The sequence below is a fragment of the Polyodon spathula genome, chromosome 1 (assembly GCF_017654505.1).
Source record: "Polyodon spathula isolate WHYD16114869_AA chromosome 1, ASM1765450v1, whole genome shotgun sequence".
In the NCBI taxonomy this organism is placed as follows: Eukaryota; Metazoa; Chordata; class Actinopteri; order Acipenseriformes; family Polyodontidae; genus Polyodon; species Polyodon spathula.
Window position 1 is genome coordinate 102273425 of NC_054534.1, and position 23211 is coordinate 102296635.

The following is a 23211-nucleotide window of genomic DNA, read 5'->3' on the forward strand; positions in this document are numbered from 1 at the left end:
AGAGCAGAGATAGATCTCTTTGGGTCTGTTCAGTAGGGTTATTGATACTTTACAAAATGCCAGAGCAGCGTCTACATGTCCCCAGTACAGGTAGAAGTGGAATGTCTTGGATGTGGTGTCTGCCTCGTGGGTTTGACCCCATGACTTGGCCCATGGCAGTTATTTTTGTAGGACCTGTTTTGAGGGGAAAGCCCCCTCTACATTTAAAGGTTTATCTGGCAGGCTGTCAGCTTGCTGTTAAAACCTCTTCCCAGGAGCTCAGCTTCCTGGCGGGGCAATTTTTAAAAGGGGTTCAGTGGCTTTGGTCGCCTATGAAGAACATTGTTCCTCACTGGAAGTTAAACATTGTGCTCGGTGCACTCTTCAAGCCTTAATTTTGAGCTCATGCATTCAGCTTAGGTTAAATATTTATCTTGCTGTCACCTTCACAAGGTGGGTGAGTGAGATGCAGGCATTCTCCATAGCAATAGCCTGCTCAATTTCTGTTTGTACCTATCCTGCCTTTTGCTGAAGACAATCTTGGCATTCCATGTCAACCAGTCTGGAACTGGAGTCTTCCTTCCATCTCCTTTCCAGCCTGAGAGGGAGCTACAGCACCATGTGCTCTGTCCAGTGCAGGCCCTGAGGTACTACAGACTTGGATCGTGTGTATGCAAAACCCTGGTTTTGAAGGCAGTGTTAAGGGCAGCTTCAGTAAAAATTGAGGCACCTTTCTCCCTCAATTTTTTTATACCTATCTACTTCTAACTGGGGTCCCTAATGGTAACACACAAGGCAACCTCGGCTTAGCCTTGTAGCATTCTGGTCATTCGTAAATCTTGCCCTTGCAACGGCTTTGGTGTACTCGCCCGTTAGGTAATGGTTACATTTCATACTTGAAAGGGAACGTTAGGTTATTGTCGTAACCCTTGTTCCCTGAAATTAGAAATGTAACTATTAACTTTCATGGTCGCTGCATCCATGATTGCAGCAGGCTTGAAGGAAAAATGATGCAGAGGTCTATGCACTCTGTCATTTTATGCCCTCGGGGACAGGCTATGACTGCAGTTCAGGCTCGGCTGAGCAGCTTTGTTATAGAATGTTCAGGTTTCAGGGTCTTTAGGAGGTAAACACCCATTAGTTATGGGTTACGTTTCTATTTCAGGGAACCAGGGTTATGATGATAACCTAACGGTTTCAATACTGAGTCTGCTTTGTGGTTTTGGTGTGCTAGTATACTGAAACTATTCATCACACTGTTTGGAGCATGGCCACCATTGTAGGTATGTGTAGGTGATAGTGCAGATAGTCGAGACTGCTCAAAACATTGAATTGACTCTGCAGCTCGTTTTTAACAAATTGATATGCTGGGGTAAGTTTAGCAATGGAAACAGAAGCCCTAATTCGGAACACCTGAACTTGTCTAATTAGACAATGTGAGGCTATTTTGCACCCTTGGCTGTGCTGTTTATGTATGACTGGATATTGTGTGTAACTACCAAAGGTCAGTTGCACAAATAGATTTATCTTTCGTGTTTTTTCTCTCCACAGACTTTAAAAAATTCAAAGAGCCTTTGCTCACTCGATTATGAGGAGGACGATGAACATGACAATGTCGATGACGATCCTCACATGAAGACTATTGTGTCGTCTCCTTGCGACTCGAATGACCTTTTAATGAACATCATCACTCCCGGCTCCAGCCCAGAGAAAGAGAACTCTGTCCGACACCACCACAGAGTCGGAGGTCGCCACCTGTGGAGCTTTGGGAGTACTGCAGCTGTGAGCGAGAGTGACGAGGACACCAGCGATTGTGAGAGCACTGAGTTCCCTCTGGACTTGGTGGACCTGGATCTTGAACAGATCGAGAACAATTGAGTTGCCAGAATTTTTTTTTTTTTTTTTTGCATTGCATAAACCCCCCCAAACCCTGTTTGACCGACCTACCTGCCCATCCGTCCTTCCGTACCCACTCACAAAAAAATATAAAAAAATTTAAATTAAAAAAAAAAAGGGCTTTTTGGGCCTGCTTTAGAAGATGACGTGTAGGAGTATAACATTGTCATTCAGTGAATGCACAATTAAGAGGAAGTTATTATTTTGGATTTAAAATCAAAATAATACATGTAAATATGAAAACTCATACTAGATGCTTTGCATTTTACAACTTAGTTCTGAAAAAGAGAAACTTAATACAGACTTGTAATATAAATTAGGCTTTAAAAAAGGCCTTTTATTAAATTAAACAGGTTTGTCTAGTGGTATCTGTGTGGGTATATGAACTGATTTTGTGGAAAAAGCCAAGAGTTCTAAACAATCATCTTAAAATGAAATAAAAAGCTGAATATTGGAATTAATGAGTTATGGTAATAGACTGTGTGTAGGTTTGGTTGCTAGAGAGGTCTTCCAGACTGCACAAGAACTGCCTGCACAGCTATTAGGTGGTTGTAAAACTTCATAAGTAGGAAATATTTTGCAGTAGCCTCTTAAGAAAAAAAAAAAAAAATGTAGCATTTATAACAGGCTTCCTGCAGGATATACTCCTAAATTGCCTGAAATTAAAGTGGATTTCATTTCTCAATGGCTTTGTAAGCTGCACTAGGGAGCATACTTGTTTTGGCTTCTGCCAGCTGGTTAGAACTTTGCAGAGTGGTTTGCAAGCATTTGCCAGTCCACCTCCTGGTTTCACTGACCTTGTGCTGCTGCGGCTATTCTCTTGTGATCTGAGCACCTCCACTGCCTCTGTTCTAACGCTACTCTTTTCATATTCCAACTTGACTGCTGCTGATTTATGTAAGAGGATGTTGCACCTTTTTTGGAACGAAAGCAGGATTGACCAAACAGGTAGTCCCTGAAAAAGGATCTTACAGAAAAGAGAAATCAAGGGTTTATCAAAATGGATTTAATTAGGAGTTTTTGCCACTGATCAACACAAGTCCATAATGTAAAAGTGAAAAGTAATTGATTGCATAAGTTGATCAGTGGCAAAAACTCCTAATCCATTTTGATTCCATGTTGTAACACAATAAAATGTGGAAAAGTCCAAGGTAGTGAATAACTGAGAGCCACTGTATATACACACATACATACATAGTGCTTCGAGAATCTGTACTTGAGCTGTAGACTGGGACTTTGTGTGTAATATTAAGTTCCCCAGGGGTTGAATCCCCTCTGCAATACTAGAGGGAAACTAGTCCTTCGAATAAAATAAAATGGATCTTTGCTTTGCAACATGCATCCTTTTGGTGTGTTTATTTTGTTGTTCGGGGGTGGGGGGACAGTGGTTCATCACAAAACGCTTTACAAGATACAAGACTAGGGTGTGTGAACAATGCATCAGCTGCAGAGTCACTTACAAGAACGTCTTGCCTGAAGACGGAGCACAAGGAGGTTCAGTGGCTTGCTCAGGATCACACGGTGAGTGAGCTGGGATTTGAACCGGGGACCTCCTGGTTACAAGCCTGTTGCTTTAACCACCGGACCACACAGGCTCCATATGTAGCAATTCTGTATGGCGCTGCTACCATGTATATTATGCCAAAGCAATGTGGAGGTGGAGTGGGGTTACCTATAGCGATTGTATTGCTTCAGTAAAATACAGGTAGTGGACAAAAAAGAATGGAAACACCAATGTTAAGTCACTTAATAGGACGTTGGGCCACCACGTGCGGCCAGTACGGCCTGTGTGCGCCGTGGCAGAGTGTCTGCCAGCCTCTAATTCTGCAGGACGGATGCGGCACCATTCTTCCGCGAGAGTCCGTCAACTCACTCCTGGTTGATGGAGATGGAAAATACTGTCTCGGGCGTCAGTCCAGAATATCCCATAAATACTTGATTGGGTTGACGGAGGAGGCCATGACATGGATAACATCAGTGTCATGCTCATCAAAACATTGGACGACCACACGTGCTCTGTGGATGAGGGCATTGTTATCCTGGAAGACAATAGTCCTAGCAGGAAAGAAATGCTGCAACATGGGGTGAAGATGATCTCGCACTACCATTAAGTAGCAATTAGCATTGACCTTGCCTTCTAAGGGAATGAGTGCACCCAAACCGTGCCAGGAAAATGCGCCCCACAACATTACAGAACCACCAGAACCCTTCACTGTTGGAACCATGCACTGAGGGCTGTAGAGTTCTTTAGGTTGGCGCCACACGTGCACTCGTCCATTTGTCGAGAACATGGTGAAGGATGATTTATCTGACCATACCACATTTCTCCACTGCTCGATAGTCCATTGCCTGTGCTCTTTGTACCATTGGACTCTCAAACATGCATTGCCAGGTGTGATGAGGGGTTTGTGCACTGCAACCCAACTATGGTATTCTGCTCCTGTGTAGTTCTCGGCCGACCGTTTTTGATGAAACTGGCTGCTCGCGTCTAAGGTTAAAATTTGCAGTCAATTGGTCTGCAGTTGCCTTGCACTTCGAATTAATGCACAGATATCGTGTTCCTGGAGTATGCGCTTCCGCCCACTGTTGTCCTTTGCTGATGATGTCTTTCCCTCGGAGTTCCATGCCGACATCACCTTAGACACCGTTGCTTGTGAAACATCAGCAAGTTGAGCTGTCGCCCCTCTTTCAAAGGTCTCCTCTTGCAGCCATGATATCCATAATTATAGGCAACCAGGCCTGTCCAGCATTTTTCTACATGACCCTAAGCATGTTGGGATGTTATTTGCTTAATTAACGCATGAGCCACACCTGTGTGGAAGCCCTTACTTTCAATATACTTGGTGTCCCTCATTTACCCAGGTGTTTCCATTTTTTTTGTCCACTACCTGTATGTCCGGAATACCTAGCATACAAAACATTGTAAGAGAAGTGCCATGGTAAGTATGAAACACTAATAATTTTACTTTTGTAAACTGAGCACTCTTGCTTGTTATCCAGAGGCAGAGCTTCAATTTCTTCATTCGACAGCAGAGTTGTGTAGTATAAACTGTATTGAAAGAAATGTCGCAAACTGTTTGGGATTTTTTTGGTTAAGTGTCCATACGACCAAAAACAGTTGAACAAACAGTGCAAGCGATCCGTATCATGGAGGCACAACCAATCTCCAGGATCACTTGACAAGCCGTACGCTTGTATTATGACTGTTTATTTTTATTAGCAGTAGTGTTAAAGTAGTACAATTCCTGGGGCTCCCGAGCAGCGCATCCAGTAAAGACACTCCACGCAGATGTGCCCTATAGCCTAGAGATTGCAAGTTCAAATCCAGGCTATGCCTCTTCCAACCATGACTGGGAGTTTCTAGGAGGTGGCATTGGCTGGGCACTGCCCGGGTGGAGGGAGGGCTAGGTCAGCCGGGTGCCCTCAGCTCACCGCACACCAGCAACCCCTGTGGTCTGGCTGGTCGCCTGTAAGCTGCCCAGAGCTATGTTTTCCTCCGACGCTGTAGCTCTGGGTGGCTGCATGGGGAGTCTGCAGTGTAAAAAAAAATGGCACATTTCAGAGGACAGCGTGTGTTCATCTTCAGCCCTACCTAGTCAGTGCAGGGGTGGTAGTGGTGACCTAAGCCTAAAAATAATTGGACACAACTAAATTGGGGAGAAAATGATATTAAAAAAAAAAAAAAGCGGCAACAACTAAATTTATATAAAAAAAAAACAGTAAAGGAGGACTGATAACCTTAAATGAAGCTTTGTTGTGCCTGAGTCAGCTGCAGTTCTTTAATTGGCCACAATAAGGTGTTGCTGTAATGCAAGCTTACTGTATATATCGCAAGCAGCATCAATTACATGTAAATAAATGTGTATTATAAAGTATTTTTAAACTACATGTGAATGTTGTATTCCATTTGGATGGATTACCTAAAAGATAATTGATTAAAAATCCTAATGCAACCTAGTAGCTATGGTGATGTCACCAGTAAATTATACAAATTAATACCATCTAACCTTCCTTACAGCGCTATGGACAATAAACACATTTGAACTTGTTAGTGACAATCAGTTCATCTTGATCTTTGCATATACATTGCAAAAAAAAAATCACATTGGATCAGCTGAACGAAGGAGCCCTTAATGGCTTATTGCCTTCATTTCCATCTGGAAATTCATTTCTCGGCTGGTTGCCTTTCTACAGGTAGATAGGCTTTACCATTAGTTTACAATGTAGCCTCCAGGACACATGTGAACCACGAAATATGGCATAACTATGAGGGGAAGCTATTCTAGCCCTTGCAGACTGTTGGGAGTAGTATTGTCCCTATCCAAATTCACAACCCTTAAACACTGAAAACGCATGGTAATTGCCCCAATAGGAAATATAATTCCTTATGATAACCAGTGTTAAACTGAAAAGATCTGCCCCAGAGAGCAGTATTGGGCACAGTGGATCCCTTAAGATTGTCCAGAAGACAAGATTTTAATTAAACAGCCTAGTGCACACACTGTTTGCGGCAACTTTGGACTTTGCTGCCAGACTCCGCTGGACACTCTGCTTCTGTCAGTTGTGCCCTGCTTTCCCATGGTGATGTGTGACCTCATAGAGCAAACAGGATGCAATTTTCCTATGTTCAATATAAAGTGTGGTTAAGAGTCATTTGTTGCATACCATTTCTTATCATTTTTCACTGGCACCATTTCCTGGCAGGTCATTTAGTTTGCAAGGCAGACCGGAACAACTGCACCTTTTTTTCAAATGCTTTCAGAATGATTTTACAATTGTCAAATGGTATTTATGTACACTAGGTATGACCTGTCTGAATTAACTTGCAAGGCAGTCAAATGGGAAAGTCAACAAAATATCTACTGCTATCCAACAGTTCAAATCATTAAACAGGTATTTTTATAGTATGCTAATTTCACATATCCTGATTTAGCTCAAATATTGGATTACTTTAGTTAAATTGGCATTGAATAGAGCAAGATTAATGCTAATCAGGTTCTGTGAAACGAGCTGACAAAGAAATAGACTGTTTTTCCAATAATTCCCTTTAGAATGTTTGTTATGTATTAATTCAATCAAATAAAATGTGTTAATTTTTAAACACAAAATACCACCCCCGTGCCCTTTTTGAGTACCAACCCATACTACTCTGAGTATGATTTAATACAAAACATGCTCAAACTAACTAAAGCCACTAATATTTTACCTGTGATTATTTGTTATACCTTCCTTTTAACATTTTGAGAGAATCATTCTTATTTAGCTTTGCTTGTTTCATAGAAGTGCGTCTTCTCTGCAGTGAATTGTGGGATGTAGCCCTGGTAAACTTTTAACCTCTGATTAAACTTGCTAGTTTTACGACATGTGCACTGTTGAATTACTGCCTCGGTATGGCAGTGAAAAGGTCAGCGCCCCGGCTAAAAAGAAAATGTGCTACCAAGCGGCTTTTAGATCATTCACTGCAGATGTTAATTGATTGGCTGTCAATTCTACAGGTGTGTGAAATGCAGCTTTTCTTGTGTAATTAACACATTAAATAATAAGCTTGTTTAGTTTCATTTATTACCTGCTGATTTAAAAAAAAAAAACACGCCCACCAAGGAAATTTCTTGGAACATCCTCCTAATGAATGCATAAAAACCACAGTGACTTTTAGCTCGTATTGCATATGGAATGAACTGGTTGTATGATTAAAATGTATTGTATTAGAAAAATTAAAGAAGTATATGAAACTATAATGCTGCACCCAATGAATAGACCTCAAAATAGACTACAGAGTGACGAACTGTAAACACATAATCAACTCACAGCCACTGACGTCAAGGGCATGTACTGTATTGTGCAACAGCTATTGTCGGGAAAGTCTGAAAGACTTAAGAATGGTGAGAACCTTGCAGATGTGGCTGTTTATAGATGAGGAATGTTAGAACAATGTTTTGAAATGTTTTTATAAAATGACTGGGAAACTATGCTCTGTGACAACAGCTTTGCAGCAGACTAAACACAAGCTGGAAAACATCACTTCACAGGTAACTGTAACATTGATCTAGCTCAGTTAAGTGTATCTATAGAGCTTTGCAGAATGAATGCTGGAGAGTGTTGGATTCACATTTTGTACACAACTGTATTCTAGGTCAAGTTTGCCTATTGGCAATAAAAAATAAAATAAAAAACCACTTGCTGCTAATGTATAATGTACATTAAGAACATAATAAATTCAAGAGTGAGACATGGGCATTTGGCCCACGTATGCTGGCTCGCTTTGGTGCCAGCGTGGTCCGTTGGCACTCAGGAGAGGAAAAACAAACCCCCCTAACCAGGTTAGTAAGGGAAATTAAACCTCTGAGACTCCATGGCTAGATGGACCACCCTTCCTCCAGGTGGCTAGCTAAAGGTGTTATTATGTTCACAGAGAGTGTTATACAGTATTGTTCATGACAGCATCCAGTCCATTCTTGAAGGATCTGATAGTATCTGCTTCAACAACTCTGTCCGGCAGCCTGTTCCAATGGTTCAGTACCCTTTCTGCTCCTTCTCCCCTCCGTTCTGAATATGCCCTTCTTCATCTTCCACCCCTGGCCCCTGGATCTGTTCTCTGTGACCTGTGAAAAATAATTCTCAGCAGTTACTTTATTAAACCCCTTGACAATGTTAAATAACTCTCAAGTCACCTCTGACTCGTCTTCTTTCTAGGCTATATAGATTGCTCTCCCCTGTACTCTTTGCAATGCCTCTATGTCTTATGATATGGGGACCACAACTGTACACAATATTCTAGGTGTAGTTGTACCAGTGCATTCTATCATTTTAGTATGCTTATTGCCCCAAGTCCTTTTCATACATAGCTGCCCGTATTTTGTTAGTGTTCATGTTATACTTGCCTCATATGTTTAAATCTCTTTGTATTATTAAAATTGCTGATTGGGAGTTGGCTATCCCTCCCAGTTTTGTGTCATCTGAAAATTTACATAGCTTACTGATTATGTTTTGGTCCAGGTCATTTATATAGATTAAGAATAGCAATGGTCACAATGCTGATCCCTGTGGTACTGCACATGTTACATTACCCCATTTTGATGCCTGGCCTCTAATTATAGCACTCTGCTTTTTATCTTGTAACCCATTATGAACAGTCTTTCGTACTGTACTTTGTCTCACGCTTTTTTTTCTAGTGCTTCTAGTGCTAGAGGCATTTAAGTTTATGAACATCAGTATATTTTTTGGAACCCCGCCATTTTATAAAGAGTTTTGAAACAGCCTCAGTAGTTAAGTATAAAAAGTTGTCAGAATGTTAACAATGGAAAGAAACATGTTATAGCAACATGTGGGGGTTATTTTCGTAACCCCGTACCAGGGTTGCCAGATCTCTGTGCGAAAAAAAAGCCAACCACCCCTGTGCGTCATTTCCGGTCACATGAACATTAAATTGTCTATATCATGTAGTTCAACTTGTGGCTTTATAAAAATATGGGGCTCTGCGTGGAGTGCAGGATGTGCCTAATAGCCTGGAGATCCCAGGTTTGAATCCAGGCTGTCACAACCAACCGTGATAATTAAAATAAATAAATAAATTGCTAGGCAGTATGTGACAAACTTCATAAAAATATTGGTATACTAAAAGTAAAATAATATAGCGTAATAGTAAAACCATAATATTTTGACCCAGGCATACTTGCAGTATACTACTTTTTTAATAAGGGAAATAAATGAGAAAAAGGTGCAGCATATTTCAATTATAAGCTACATTCTAGTTCACCTAGAAAAGTACAATGCTTAATATTGTGTATCAGCGACACAAGGTAATGATACAACGTACACAGTGTAGCTGTCAATTTTCTATAATCATTTCAAAAATTGTATAAAGTTCACTACTCTGTTACATTTAGTGATGCTTTTCACTTGAGACACTGGGTTATGCAGGTTCACAGTACCTTGCACTGAGCATCGGTGAGCGAACCTTACTGAACAAAATGCTTTTCATTTCAATAATTTTCAGATGTCATTTCAGAGAATAATGAAGCTGTCTTTGTTTTAAAATGTAGGCCGAGCAAGCATACTAAGTTAGTCCACCTGATCAGGACCATCTCGCATCCAATTTGGTACTCTGCAATCAGGATCTTATTTTGTCTGATTTAGCGGATGATACACCTTTGGTGAATAATGTCTAATACGCTGCAATCAGGATTAACAAGTGCACTATCTTTAGTCCAAGCAAGTGGACTAAACCTGCTTGATCCATTAGTAGTTAAATGCATCAAGTGGACTAACTTTGGCACGCTGCAATCGACCCCCTATGTCTTACAGAAAAAAAAACAAAATCCTGGTAGATAATGTGCTTTGCTTTTGTATACATGAATGCTATTTAATTGAACAGACTTTTCCAGTGTGAACCATTTTCAACATAAGCGACCAAGCATGAAAAGAAGCCCAAAATACAGTAAAAAGCGGCAAGGTAAAATTGTAAGAGACTCCGTGGAAACAGATGCCCAATTCCGCAGTTTTAAAGTGGAACTGGCAACCCTGTCCGCTACTTACTCTAAGGTCACATCCTGGAATTTTTATGTATTTATTTATTTATGTCCTTTTGATTCTCCAAGTTTGATTATGCAAACCACCCAGTATAAAATGACTGTATTGAAATCTCAGGAAATGTTAATGATAGAGGCTAGTGGATTTGAGATGCAATACTGTCTTCACATTAGGTAGGGCCTACACAGTTGAGTTCACTTTAGATTTTTTAGTAATGGCCATTAAAAAATGAACTGTGTTTTAACTTCCTGCAACGTTTCAGACGCTGTTATTGATATTTACCTGATATATGATCTTACCTACGTAGCTCCTACTCATTTGTTTCCATATCCACTCCCTTTACCCTTGTCCCCAGGGTGTGTTGTTTTTGGTCACAAAAGCACCTGTGTCTACGTGAATCTAATACAGTTCTGTAGTTGCGTGATCTGACTCATCAAAGAAAAGAAAAAAAAAACATTTGAAGTATTCACACCTTATTTAACAACTGCAGATCTTCAAAGTTGTTTTTGCTAATTGGATTTTAAATCTGCTTTAAGTATCCCTCCTGCACTTTGCAGCAATGTCAAGATTATTCACGCAGTCGACACAGGGAACAGTGTGTGTTTTTTACTTTCACTATTTATTTTCTCACCCGCATGGCATAGCTGCAAGTAGCCTGCATTTCCTTAAAAAAAAAAAAAAAAAAAAAAAAAAAAACATAAAGCAGAGATGTCTACAAATATGATATGCAGTATAAATTAAACATTAAACACGAGAGAGCTTCAGTTACTGTATGTTTGCAAAACTGCTTTCAGGTAACTGACCTGAGCTGTAGGACAGAGGGAATGCATTATTTAGTAGTGGTGACTCGCAGATTCAGCTCAGTTTTAAGTTTCAGTTTTATTTATTTAACCAAGAAAAAGGAATCCATTGAGATTGAAAATGTGATTTACAATTGGTATCCTGGCAAAATGGCAAACCATTCATATACATCAATTTCGAACAAAACAAACATGAAATAATCATTATACGCAATCTGCAGAGATTATAGATGTGTATGCAACAGGTTATTAAAAACAGTTACCATGCTAAACAAAAGGAAATAAGGAGAGAGTCTGGAAGAATAGAATACAAAGAGAGGGCTTTCCCATGCATGTCTTCATTTTAGAACACGCAGTACAGCAGCTACAATTTCTCTAAAAACATCATTTGAATACATTTGTCCCAGAGATGCATTATGTTATTGAGGAAGGCTTTGACTGAAACCCCTACACACAAAGAAAGTAAAAAATAGGAACTGATGTGTTTCACAGTAGGACACGATTCAAAATTACAGAACTCATGTTTCCCTGTCTGTGGTGACATTCCATCAAACGCTCCAGGGACACAGAGTCTATGTGCATACCTGTTTACGGAAAACCTGTACATGCAACGGGGAACCACAAGCGAGCATCTTAACCACAATGTTGAAGAGCCAGGCTTGTCTACATTCATAGATCCACTTACTATTTCACAAAACAATTCCTGGAGGATTTCGTTTACCTCACCTTTCAAGACCACTTCAGGCCAGGAGTTAATTTGTAAACAAAAAGGTCCCAGATCCTGTAATTAAGGAAGAGGGATAGTATTTTTCTATATAGGCCTAATGTATTGATCTAGAGTTACAGTAGCTTCCAAATATGCTTCAAGTTCTCCTCTGCTTGTGGATCAGGGGGGTTTGTGGCTGCTTGTTGGTGTTGGTAGCTTCATGGCCACCTTAGCCGTGTTTTAATATAATCTTCAGGTTTGACCGATACCAGTGGCAGAGCGACTAATCTGATGACCAGGGATGACAGCGCTGTTGTTACTAAGGACAAGGGGGCCATTGAGGGAGACGTTGCAGCAGGGTTGATGGAGGGGAGGATGGAGGTAGCAAGAAACAATGCTCAGAGCTTAAAAAACAAGTGGTGGCTGCTTCAGTGTGTTGTCCACCATCACCAGGTCCAGTCACAGTCGCTTCTACTTGAAGTTCTATTTCTATACTACTGTATATTTCCTCTTCTTGAGTTGCCCCGTTTGCAGTTTGTTTGAGGTATCCTCTGTATTCTGAGTTGTACGATTTCTGTAATTTACCAGCCTATTTTCAACATGTGTTGCACATGCGTGGTTGAAGCCTTGTTTACATTCACACTTTTTTAAAAAAAAAAAATTTATGATTACATTTTTTTATTGAATATTTATTACAGAATGTTACCTTTAATTTATAAATAACGAACATACATAAAATATTGAATACATATAATTCATAGACAAATATTAATTAATTAAATAATATATGGCAATGAATAAATAGCTAGTTTCATATAAATAACAGATTCTTGCAAATAATAGTTATTATGTTAACAGTATAATATATCCAGAGAAACAATACATGTAATATAGTTGTTACAAAATGGAATATTAGGAATTAGCTGTATTTGTTATAACATGTGAGGCCACAGTTCTTGTAAATCCAGTTTACCTTCCAATTTAAATGTGGATTTCTCCAGACTAAAATGATCTAATATTGCCTTAATCCAGAGAGCAAACAAAGGAGGATCCATTTCTTTCCAATTTACCAAGATCATTTTCCTGGCAACCACTAAAAAAGAGTTTTAACTCAATGCTGCCCAATTTACAATCAGAAAAGTCTCAGATTAAGAAAGGAAAGTGTAAAATTAATTATATGATCTTAGTTTATTCCTTTCTAGAAAACATAGGACAAGTAACAAACACGTGAGTGAGGTTACCTTCTGATCATCCACATCTCCAGCAATTATCTGTATTTATGTATTGGCATCTAAAAAGTTTATTGGGTGTGAAATATATTCTATGTTAATATGAATTGGATTGAGCGTCATTTTGTGTTTGGTGAACAATTCTTAAAATTCCTGCAGATGTGAGCCCAAGCTTCGTTATCGATTGTATAGTGAAGTTTAGAGCTCCACGATCTAATTGTTTCTTTAATAGATTTATTAGAGTAGGACTGTCTGATGAATTTATATAGTAAAGATTTTTTAAAATACACTGCTTTTGTTTGCCGGTTTATGTAGAGCATTTGCAAATTTGATGTAAAAACCAGATTGATCATCTGGAACTGAGGAACTTTCCTTTAGATTTCTCCAAGATGTGAAACCTTTATTTATTAGTAAGTCACCAACAGTGTTGATGTTTGCTTCTGACCAAACCCCACCCTGAACTGATTTGTTTAATAACAAAGGATTACGTCAAAGACCAGAGGACAAGTACATATTATTGTTAGATTGTAAAATAGTTGCAATCTGTTTAAAAAGATAAGAAACATTAGTGAAAATCTGATTTTCCTTCAGAGAAGCTGGTGTTTTATGCATGGAAATCTCTTTGAGGGTGTAGGGATATGCCAGTTCTTCTTCTAGGTGTTTAATAGTAGATGTGGTTGTCTGAAATCAGTCAAAGAATTGTAAAAACTGAAATGCTAATTTGTACCAGATTGGGTTTGGTAAACCCAAACCACCCTCTTTGAAGCTGAGAAAAGGTTTATTAATACTAATTCTAAGCTTTTTTACCTCCCCAAATAAAAAAAGTTGAAGAATTTGCAAAGTTTATGTAAGTAAATGTGAGGAACATGGAGGGGAAGCATACTCAACAAGTATGAAAACTTGGGTAAAATACTCATTTTGATAGTCTTCATCCTACTAGAAAAAGATAAAGACAATTTTCTCAAAATTTTTAGTTTTTCCTTGATATTTTATAGAAGAGGAGTAAAATTTAAAGGGATTATTTTCTGTGAAAATTTTGGAATGGTTATTCCAAGATATTTAAGCCCAATTGTAGGCCACTAAAAGTGGAAATGTGTATATTCTGAAGGAAAGCAGTTTTTAGTTGGAGGTATTGCTGCTGATTTATGCCAATTAATGCAGTAACCTGACAATTTCCCATAACTTTCAATAATCTGAAACAGGTTGGGTAATGAAGATTTAGGATTTGCTATTGTAAGTAAAACATTATCTGTGTTTAGCATTATTTTATATTTGCCGTTAGGTCCGACTCCTTGGATTTCAAAACAATTTCTAATCTTTTCAGCTAAGTGTTTTAGACTGAGATTAAAAAGTATAGGGAATAGAGGACATCCTTGTCTTGTACCTCTGAGTATATTCAAGGGCTTAGAAGAATATAATTCAGAAAAGATATGAACTGTGGGCAAATAGTATAATGCTTTGATCCACTTAATAAATGTTTTATAAATGCCCATTCTTTCTAAAGAAATAAAAGGAAAGGCTAGTCTATTCTATCGAAAGCTTTTTGAGCATCCAGAGAGAGGGCCAGAGCTGGTTCAACATTATCTTGAATAAATATAAATCTTTAATAAATCAGTTTTGATCATCTTTAATTAGTTTATGCATGACTTTCTGTAACATTTTTGCAAGTATTTTTGCTAGAGGCCTGAAGTTAGACATGTCTAGAAGGTCATTAACAGGCTTAGGCAGGAGAGTTGAATTTGGCAATATTTGTTTCATTAGAGTTTCAATATAAACATCTTTAAGTAATGGTGCAATTAAATTTATATTTAAACGATAAGATTCAGCTGTGTACTCATCATCTCCTGGAGTTTTTCCACTAGGGAGGGATGAGATAGCAGATATGATCTCTTGATCTAAAATTGAGGCATCTAACATTGGTTGTTCTTGTACTAAAAGATGTGGTCATTTTAATTCTTCAAAAAATGTTTAAATTTCACGGGTAGATGGTTGACTTTGAGCACAGTACAGATTGTCATAGAATTTTTTAAGCGAGTCATTCAGTCAGTGAGTGTACCATCTTGTTTAATAGCAGGTATTTATTTTGTTAAATTTTCCTTAATGCATGGGATAATCATTTTCCAGATTTTTCACCTGAGTATCTCTCATTTTTTCTTATAGGAAGTATGTGAAATAATAAATCCTCGTATCCAAAGGATACTTGGAGATGACACTGAGTTTTTGTTTGTTAATAAATCCTCTGACATTCCATGAGACAATCCTTAAACTATGCTTATTGACCAAAATAACTGGAAAATTAGCCAGATTTAAGTAACATATAGAATTATACTAAACTATACAGTTAACAAACATGGGGTTTCCATGCAGACATTTACACTAGAAACATTTCTCATGTAAAATGCTTTTTTGGGCTTCCATTCGCTCAGTTTATTTTACTCAAGTAAACCAGGTTTTTCACCCGACGTCATGCTAATGAATGGGAAAGGTGGGGGGTCGATATTTAAATTAGCTATGCGTAAAGTACTCCTGCTGTTTTTGTAGCTTATTAGTTAACATTTGTGAAAATGTGGTTTTCATGCGCAGAGAACTGGTACACGAGTGAATCTAAGCTGCTGTAATAAAACAAAATACCTCGTCGTGATTAATAATGTGTTATACTTCTCTTGCCCAAATTGTTTTTCAAATGTCATTAGTAGTGAATACTGTTTCAACTAATGAATTTTATGACTCATTAATAAAAAATAAACTCAGAGGAATAAAATGAAACTGACCAACAGGTATTGCAGATCACCATGGATGAAAACTGACAGAGAAGTTTTATATAAAACACCATTGGCGACGACTAAAATTAAAAAAATAAAAAACCAACAAAACTCTTTTTTAATGTAATTGTTATTAAATATTGAAAAAGTTGACAGGAGCTCTAACCCTTTACTCCTCACCCGCTGACTGCATCACGTGACATTCACACATGACGTGCTATAGCAGTGTAAAGGAATATCCGCAAGAAAATGTCCTGAGGGCATCAGATGATTCGAGGGCATTCGTCATTTACTCCCACCTGTCACTTCCAGAGCTCGGAAACTCTACAAAATCAAGCCACCCTGTCCCTAACTCAACCCCAACCCCAACCCCAGCCTTAAGCATCCCCAGCCCTAAAACTTAACCCTAACCCAATACCTAACCCTAAACCTAACCATTAAGAATCACCTGATGCCCTCAGGATGCTTTCTAGTGGATATTCCTGTGTTCTGTATGTGCTACAATGTTGTCTGGGAAATACTGTCAGTCGGCTGCTGTGTTGCAACATAAAAAAAGCAGTAATTCACACATTCATTCAGACCTGGTTTATATTAAGGTAATTCTGCTATACAGACAAGTGGACAGATGTTTTGGCTGATGCCTTAAATGGTGTACCATTTGATTGGTCAACCATTTATGACTGAACTTCCTAAAATACACCTTATTGGCTAAGCTAGGGTTAGCAGTTTGGTACAGTTAAGGCTTTACAAACTCACATTCCAATGCATTCAGGTACATTTTATCTCTCTCTGGTACATTTCATAGCAGGACTAAACTTACCAGAATGCATTGAGGCATGAGTTGAAAAGCCTGAACTGTCCCAAACTCTCTTAGTGTATGAACACAGTGATTGGTACAAGCTGCTGGGTTGATGAGCAGTGATTGGTACAAGCTGCTGGGTTGATGAGCAGTGATTGGTACAAAATGCTAAGTTGATGAGCAGTGATTGGTACAAGCTGCTAAGTTGATGAGCAGTGATTGGTACAAAATGCTAAGTTGATGAGCAGTGATTGGTACAAGCTGCTGGGTTGATGAACAGTGATTGGTACAAAATGCTAAGTTGATGGACACAGTGATTGGTACAAGCTGCTGAGTTGATGAGCAGTGATTAGTACAAGCTGCTGAGCTGAACACAATGATTGATACAAGCTTCTGGGTTGACAAGCACAGTGATTGGTACAAGCTGCTGGGTTGATGAACAGTGATTGGTACAAAATGCTAAGTTGATGGACACAATGATTGGTACAAGCTGCTGAGTTGATGAGCAGTGATTGGTACATGCTGCTGAGCTGAACACAATGATTGATACAAGCTTCTGGGTTGACAAGCACAGTGATTGGTACAAGCTGCTGGGTTGATGAACAGTGATTGGTACAAAATGCTAAGTTGATGAGCAGTGATTGGTACAAGCTGCTGAGTTGATGAGCAATGATTGGTACAAGCTGCTGGGTTGATGAGCAGTGATTGGTACAAAATGCTAAGTTGATGAGCAGTGATTGGTACAAGCTGCTGGGTTGATGAGCAGTGATTGGTACAAAATGCTAAGTTGATGAGCAGTGATTGGTACAAGCTGCTGAGTTGATGAGCAGTGATTGGTACAAGCTGCTGGGTTGATGAGCAGTGATTGGTACAAGCTGCTGGGTTGACAAGCACAGTGATTGGTACAAGCTGCTGGGTTGATGAACAGTGATTGGTACAAGCTGCTAAGTTGATGACACAGTGATTGGTACAAGCTGCTGAGTTGATGAGCAGTGATTAGTACAAGCTGCTGAGCTGAACACAATGATTGATACAAGCTTCTGGGTTGACAAGCACAGTGATTGGTACAAGCTGCTGGGTTGATGAACAGTGATTGGTACAAGCTGCTGGGTTGATGAGCAGTGATTGGTACAAGCTGCTGAGTTGATGAGCAGTGATTGGTACATGCTGCTGAGCTGAACACAATGATTGATACAAGCTTCTGGGTTGACAAGCACAGTGATTGGTACAAGCTGCTGGGTTGATGAACAGTGATTGGTACAAGCTGCTAAGTTGATGAGCAGTGATTGGTACAAAATGCTAAGTTGATGGACACAGTGATTGGTACAAGCTGCTGAGTTGATGAGCAGTGATTGGTACATGCTGCTGAGCTGAACACAATGATTGATACAAGCTTCTGGGTTGACAAGCACAGTGATTGGTACAAGCTGCTGGGTTGATGAACAGTGATTGGTACAAAATGCTAAGTTGATGAGCAGTGATTGGTACAAGCTTCTGGGTTGACAAGCACAGTGATTGGTATAAGCTTCTGAGTTGATGAGCAGGAATTTTTTTTACAAACTGCTGAGATGATGAGCATTGATAGGTACGCTGCTTAGTTGATGAGTAGTGATTGGCACAAGCTGCTGAGTTGATGGGCAGTGATTGGTACATGCTGCTAAGTTGATTAACACAGTGATTGCTACAAGCTGCTAAGTTGATGAGCAGTGATTGGTACAAGCTGTTGAGTTGATGAGCAGTGATTGGTACAAGCTTCTGAGTTGACAAGCACAGCTATTGGTACAAGCTTCTGGGTTGATGAACAGTGATTGGTACAAGCTGTTAAGCTGATGAGCAGTGATTGGTACAAGCTGTTGAGTTGATGAGCAGTGATTGGTACAAGCTGCTAAGTTGATGAGCAGTGATTGGTACAAGCTGCTGGGTTGATGAACAGTGATTGGTACAAGCTGCTGAGTTGATGAACAATGATTGGTACAAGCTTCTAGGTTGACAAGCACAGTGATTGGTACAAGCTTCTGAGTTGACAAGCACAGTGATTGGTACAACAGCAATTGGTACAAGCTTATGGGTTGATGAACAGTGATTGGTACAAGCTGTTGAGTTGATGAGCAGTGATTGGTACAAGCTGTTGAGTTGATGAGCAGTGATTGGTACAAGCTGTTGAGTTGATGAGCAGTGATTGGTACATGCTGCTAAGTTGAACACAGTGATTGATACAAGCTTCTGGGTTGACAAGCACAGTGATTGGTACAAGCTGCTTGGTTGATGAACAGCGATTGGTACAAGCTGCTGGGTTGATGAACAGTGATTGGTACAAGCTGCTGGGTTGATGAACAATGATTGGTACAAGCTGCTGGGTTGACGAGTAGTGATTGATACAAGCTGCTGGGTTGACGAGTAGTGATTGATACAAGCTGCTGGGTTGATGAAGACAGTGATTGGTACAAAATGCTGATTTGATTAGCACAGTGATTGTTAAAAGCTACTGAGTTGGTCAGCTTAGTGAATGGTACAAACTGCTGAGCTGTTGAGCACAGTACATATTACATTGGTTATCCAACAGTACAGTACCTGTTGAAAAGAAGGATTACTACAGAACTTTGCAGTTAGGTGCCTGTGAATTACTTTTGCATGGAGTGTACATTTGCTCTGCCTACATTAATCTGTGACCGATAATAGATAATTGTGGATATATATATACTATAATATATATATGATCATATATTATATATCTATGGCAGACTTCTAATTATAATATCATATATAATATATAGATCAGTTACATTGTATAGTGTTTTAACTGAGGAATCACAAAGACTGTGCTCCTTAGTCTCTACACGGAATGTACATTACATGTATGTGATTCCAAACTTCAGTAAAAAAAAAAAAAAAAAAAAATGTTTTTTAAAAAGAGAAATATACAATAATATGATACAGCAAATGTGCCTCTCAACACATTTAAAATGATTGCCTAGTGTACTGGACAAAATGCAACAGATGGTTGAAATAATGGCCACAAATTCATATGAGTCCAATGGATAAGGTCTTATTCCTATGAATGTGTGAGCATTTGTTGTGTTATATTCATAACTAGACAATTAATTTCAAAATAATAATCCTATGACATTCTATGTGACCATTGGCATATTTACTTGGTTAATAACAGCAACATAATTCAAACTTTCTGATTCAAATACCTGGGCTGCTTATATTTTCCACACATTCACCTTGAGCTGTGAATTACCTTTACACTGCCAGTAGACAGTAAAGTCCTGTGCCTTTCTGGAACGAATGTGAACTCACCAAGCCACCTAGTGTACATGCACCAGTACTGCACTTGAAACGTTTAAGCTTCTGAATACAGTTTTTAGGGCTCCACTCACTGGACGTGATTTGTTCTATGATAAAATGGTCCTTTCGCTGCGACACTCCCTTTCACACCAGTGGAGACAGGTGTGAGCAATGTGATAGGCGACTCTCCTCTGATTGTATCATCAGCTGGAAAGCAAGCACATATGATAATCTTGTTATACAGCTAACAAAAACATACAATACATAATAGCTTTTCAGAATGCTTATTTCTATAAAGGTAAACAAACCATGCACACCAGCTATATCCAGTTCCCTGGAAATGCACTGCCAGATGTTCTTTATAATTTCTGTGTTCTTTATTGTACAGCTCCAGGTATTTTGATTCTGCAAGAATGATCTTTTCTTCCGCCATTGTTTGCTGAAGACACTCAAGGGAAGCTCTGTTCCTAATTGGTCAGTTCCCTAGCTGCTCCATTTTTGTCGCGGTGCGTTGTGTAGTACTACACATTGGTTTGTTGCATTGCGTCCGGTGTGTGAAGGCCTTTATAAGCCAAAGCCTAACATAATAAGCTTTCTGAACTGTTGGCAGTTAATTAAAGGCAGTCTATTTTCTAGAATATAACACCTGATATATTATTATGAAACATGAGACAATTTGTACAGCTTTATTTATATTAATTGCATTAGGATTGGAATTGCCAATAGGCCCTATTCATAAAACTTATATTGTTATTGTATTGTATTTTTTTTTCTTTAAATAACTGTTTGGTTAAAAAAAAATCTAATATCTAACAAACAGACAAATGTTTCAGAGAGTTCCTTGGTATGATTATATCACCATTTCAATCAGCACACTGATGAAGGCACAGGGTGAAACATATGTCTAATTTTATTTTTGCAACTCATGAAAATCCGGAGATGTCAAACACAAATTTAGCAAATGCCTAATGAGATTTTCTTTTTTACTTATTTGGGGGTAGGCTGTAGAGGAGCATTAATCTATTAATAAAGCCCAATAACCCATCAGTAAAACTCTCCATATGAAACTGGGCCTCCTGTTCCATTTGTAGTTCACGATTCAGAATTTGTAACGAAACCTTTTCTCTAAACCCTAACCCTAACCTAAACCTAAACAATAATCCTAACCCTACTCCTACCACTAACCCTAAATAATCAGAATCTCAATCCCTAACTTTAACCTCTGTGCATTACGGGTTATCCAAATTTATCATCAGATACAGAAAACATACACAGCATGCTCTTTGGAGTTTAGGATGAGCTGGAATCATTCACATGGATGGCAGCAGAGGAGGACACGCTCTCTATAGCGGCTTCCTGGAACGAGGACTCCTTCCCCACTGAAATGGAGGAAGGAGAGGAACCTGCACTCTCTACTGAGGCAGAGCCTAGCTCCGAGGTTGGAAGCTAGCATGCCTCATTTTTGAGCTCCATGACAGCCCTTGTCCAACAGCAGTTGATCCACAACAGGTCCTTGTTCAGGAGACAGACCCTACCCAGCATTCCCAGATTTCATGGAGGAGGTACGCTCCTCCTGGGAACGTCCGGCCTCAGCGCCCAGTGTGCTGAAGCAAGCGGCCACACTCGCTTCTTTACAGGGCGCAGACAAGCTGGGCCTGGTGGGTTTTCCCCAGTGGACTCGACTATTGCTGCCTTGGGCAAGGCTCTGCTAGTGGGGAGCTTGTCCAAGGACCCTGTGTGCCTGAACCCGCAATGCAGGGTCCTGATGCAGATTAAATGGCTCTGTTCAACCCTGGGGCATATGGGGCCAGCAGTAGAAGAGATCCTACAGTGCTCTCACCAAGAACATGAGACACCTCAGCAAGTGGCTCCAGACGATCCAGAGGCAGACGATACCGATTCCCATGGCTCTGCTTGGTGACCTGTGGGACCGTCTGCAAGCCAGGCAATTGGTTAACAATGGACTTGAAGGACGCATATTTTTATCCGTCCAGTGCACAGGAAATATCTCTGCTTCGCCTTTCAGGGGAGCATATTCGAGTTTTCCGTGCTGCCTTTTGGCCTCTCCTTAGCCCCCTTCGCACCTTTTCAAAGGAACTACCTAGACAACTGGTTGATCTGTTCCCAGTCGCAGGAAGGAGCAGTGGCCCACACGGCAAGAGTGACAAACCATCTAGCAAGACTGGGTCTTCTTGGGTCTCTCACCATGCGAGCTTATCTGTCGGACAACAGAGTAGAGGCTATTCAAAACTGTCTGGCCCTGTTTCAACAGGGGTCCACAGTGTAGCTCGGAGAGGGCATCCTCATCCCTTCTGTTGTGTCAAAAACTATTGGGTCTGATGGCTGCAGCCTCATCCGCTTTCCAACTGGGTTACTTCGTATGCTCCCCATTCAATCGTGGCTCAATGCCTTTCGTCTACGCCCCAAGTGAGACAGACACCGTGGGCTGATGGTGTCTCACTCATGCTGGAAAGTCCTATGCTGGTGGAGACAAACCCTGCACCTACGTGAAGGTGTGGTGATAGGGGTGATACACAACTGTCAAGTGGTGATGACAGAGGCATCCAGCCTGGGTTGGGGTGTGATCTGCATAGGCAGAGGAGTCAGCGGGTCCTGGACGGGCTGCTGAACATCCCTGCATATAAATATGCTGGAGCTCCAAGCGGTGCACCTTGTGTTCCCGCATTTCCTTCCTGTGCTCCAGAACGGACATGTCCTCATGCGCATTGACAACATGTCAGTAGTAGCGTATGTGAACCAACAGGGTGGGCTTCGGTCCCCGGGGTTACACCGCGCAGCCTTCCAGCTGCTGATTTGGGCACAGAAGCATTTCTTGTCCCTCCGGGCTGTTTACCTTCGCGGAATGGTGAACTGGGTGGCAGACCTCCTCTCAAGGGATAGTCCTGTCAGAATGGTGACTCTACCCTTAAGTGGTGCAGCACATTTGGGATCGCTTCGGGGAAACCCAGGTCAATCTCTTTGCCTCGGCAGAGATGACTCATTGCCCCCTGTGGTTCTCCCTCAACAGTTGCGGAGGTCCACAAGGCGTTGATTCCCTAGCCAATGAATGGCCCAGAATGCTTTTATATACTTTCCCGCTGATACCGCCACTCCCTGCCTTTCTGGAAAAAGTCAGGAGAGAGAAAGCGACACTTCTCCTGGTGGCCCCCAGATGGCCAAGGAGAATCTGGTTTTCGAACCTTTACAAGCTGCTGTAGGG

General features: G+C 40.2%; 1 protein-coding gene across 5 annotated transcripts in view; it reads left to right on the forward strand.

Moving 5' to 3' along the window:
* The window catches only part of LOC121325597 (protein FAM53A-like), a 38843-nt gene extending 35903 nt beyond the window's left edge, over nt 1-2940 (forward strand). For all 5 annotated transcript variants that reach the window (XM_041268403.1, XM_041268418.1, XM_041268427.1 and 2 more), the window contains one exon: nt 1531-2940. In XM_041268403.1, the coding sequence (XP_041124337.1) occupies nt 1531-1857 (327 nt within the window). In that variant the 3' untranslated portion in view covers nt 1858-2940. The remainder of the gene's footprint in view (nt 1-1530) is intronic.
* The last annotated feature ends 20271 nt before the right edge of the window (nt 2941-23211 follow it).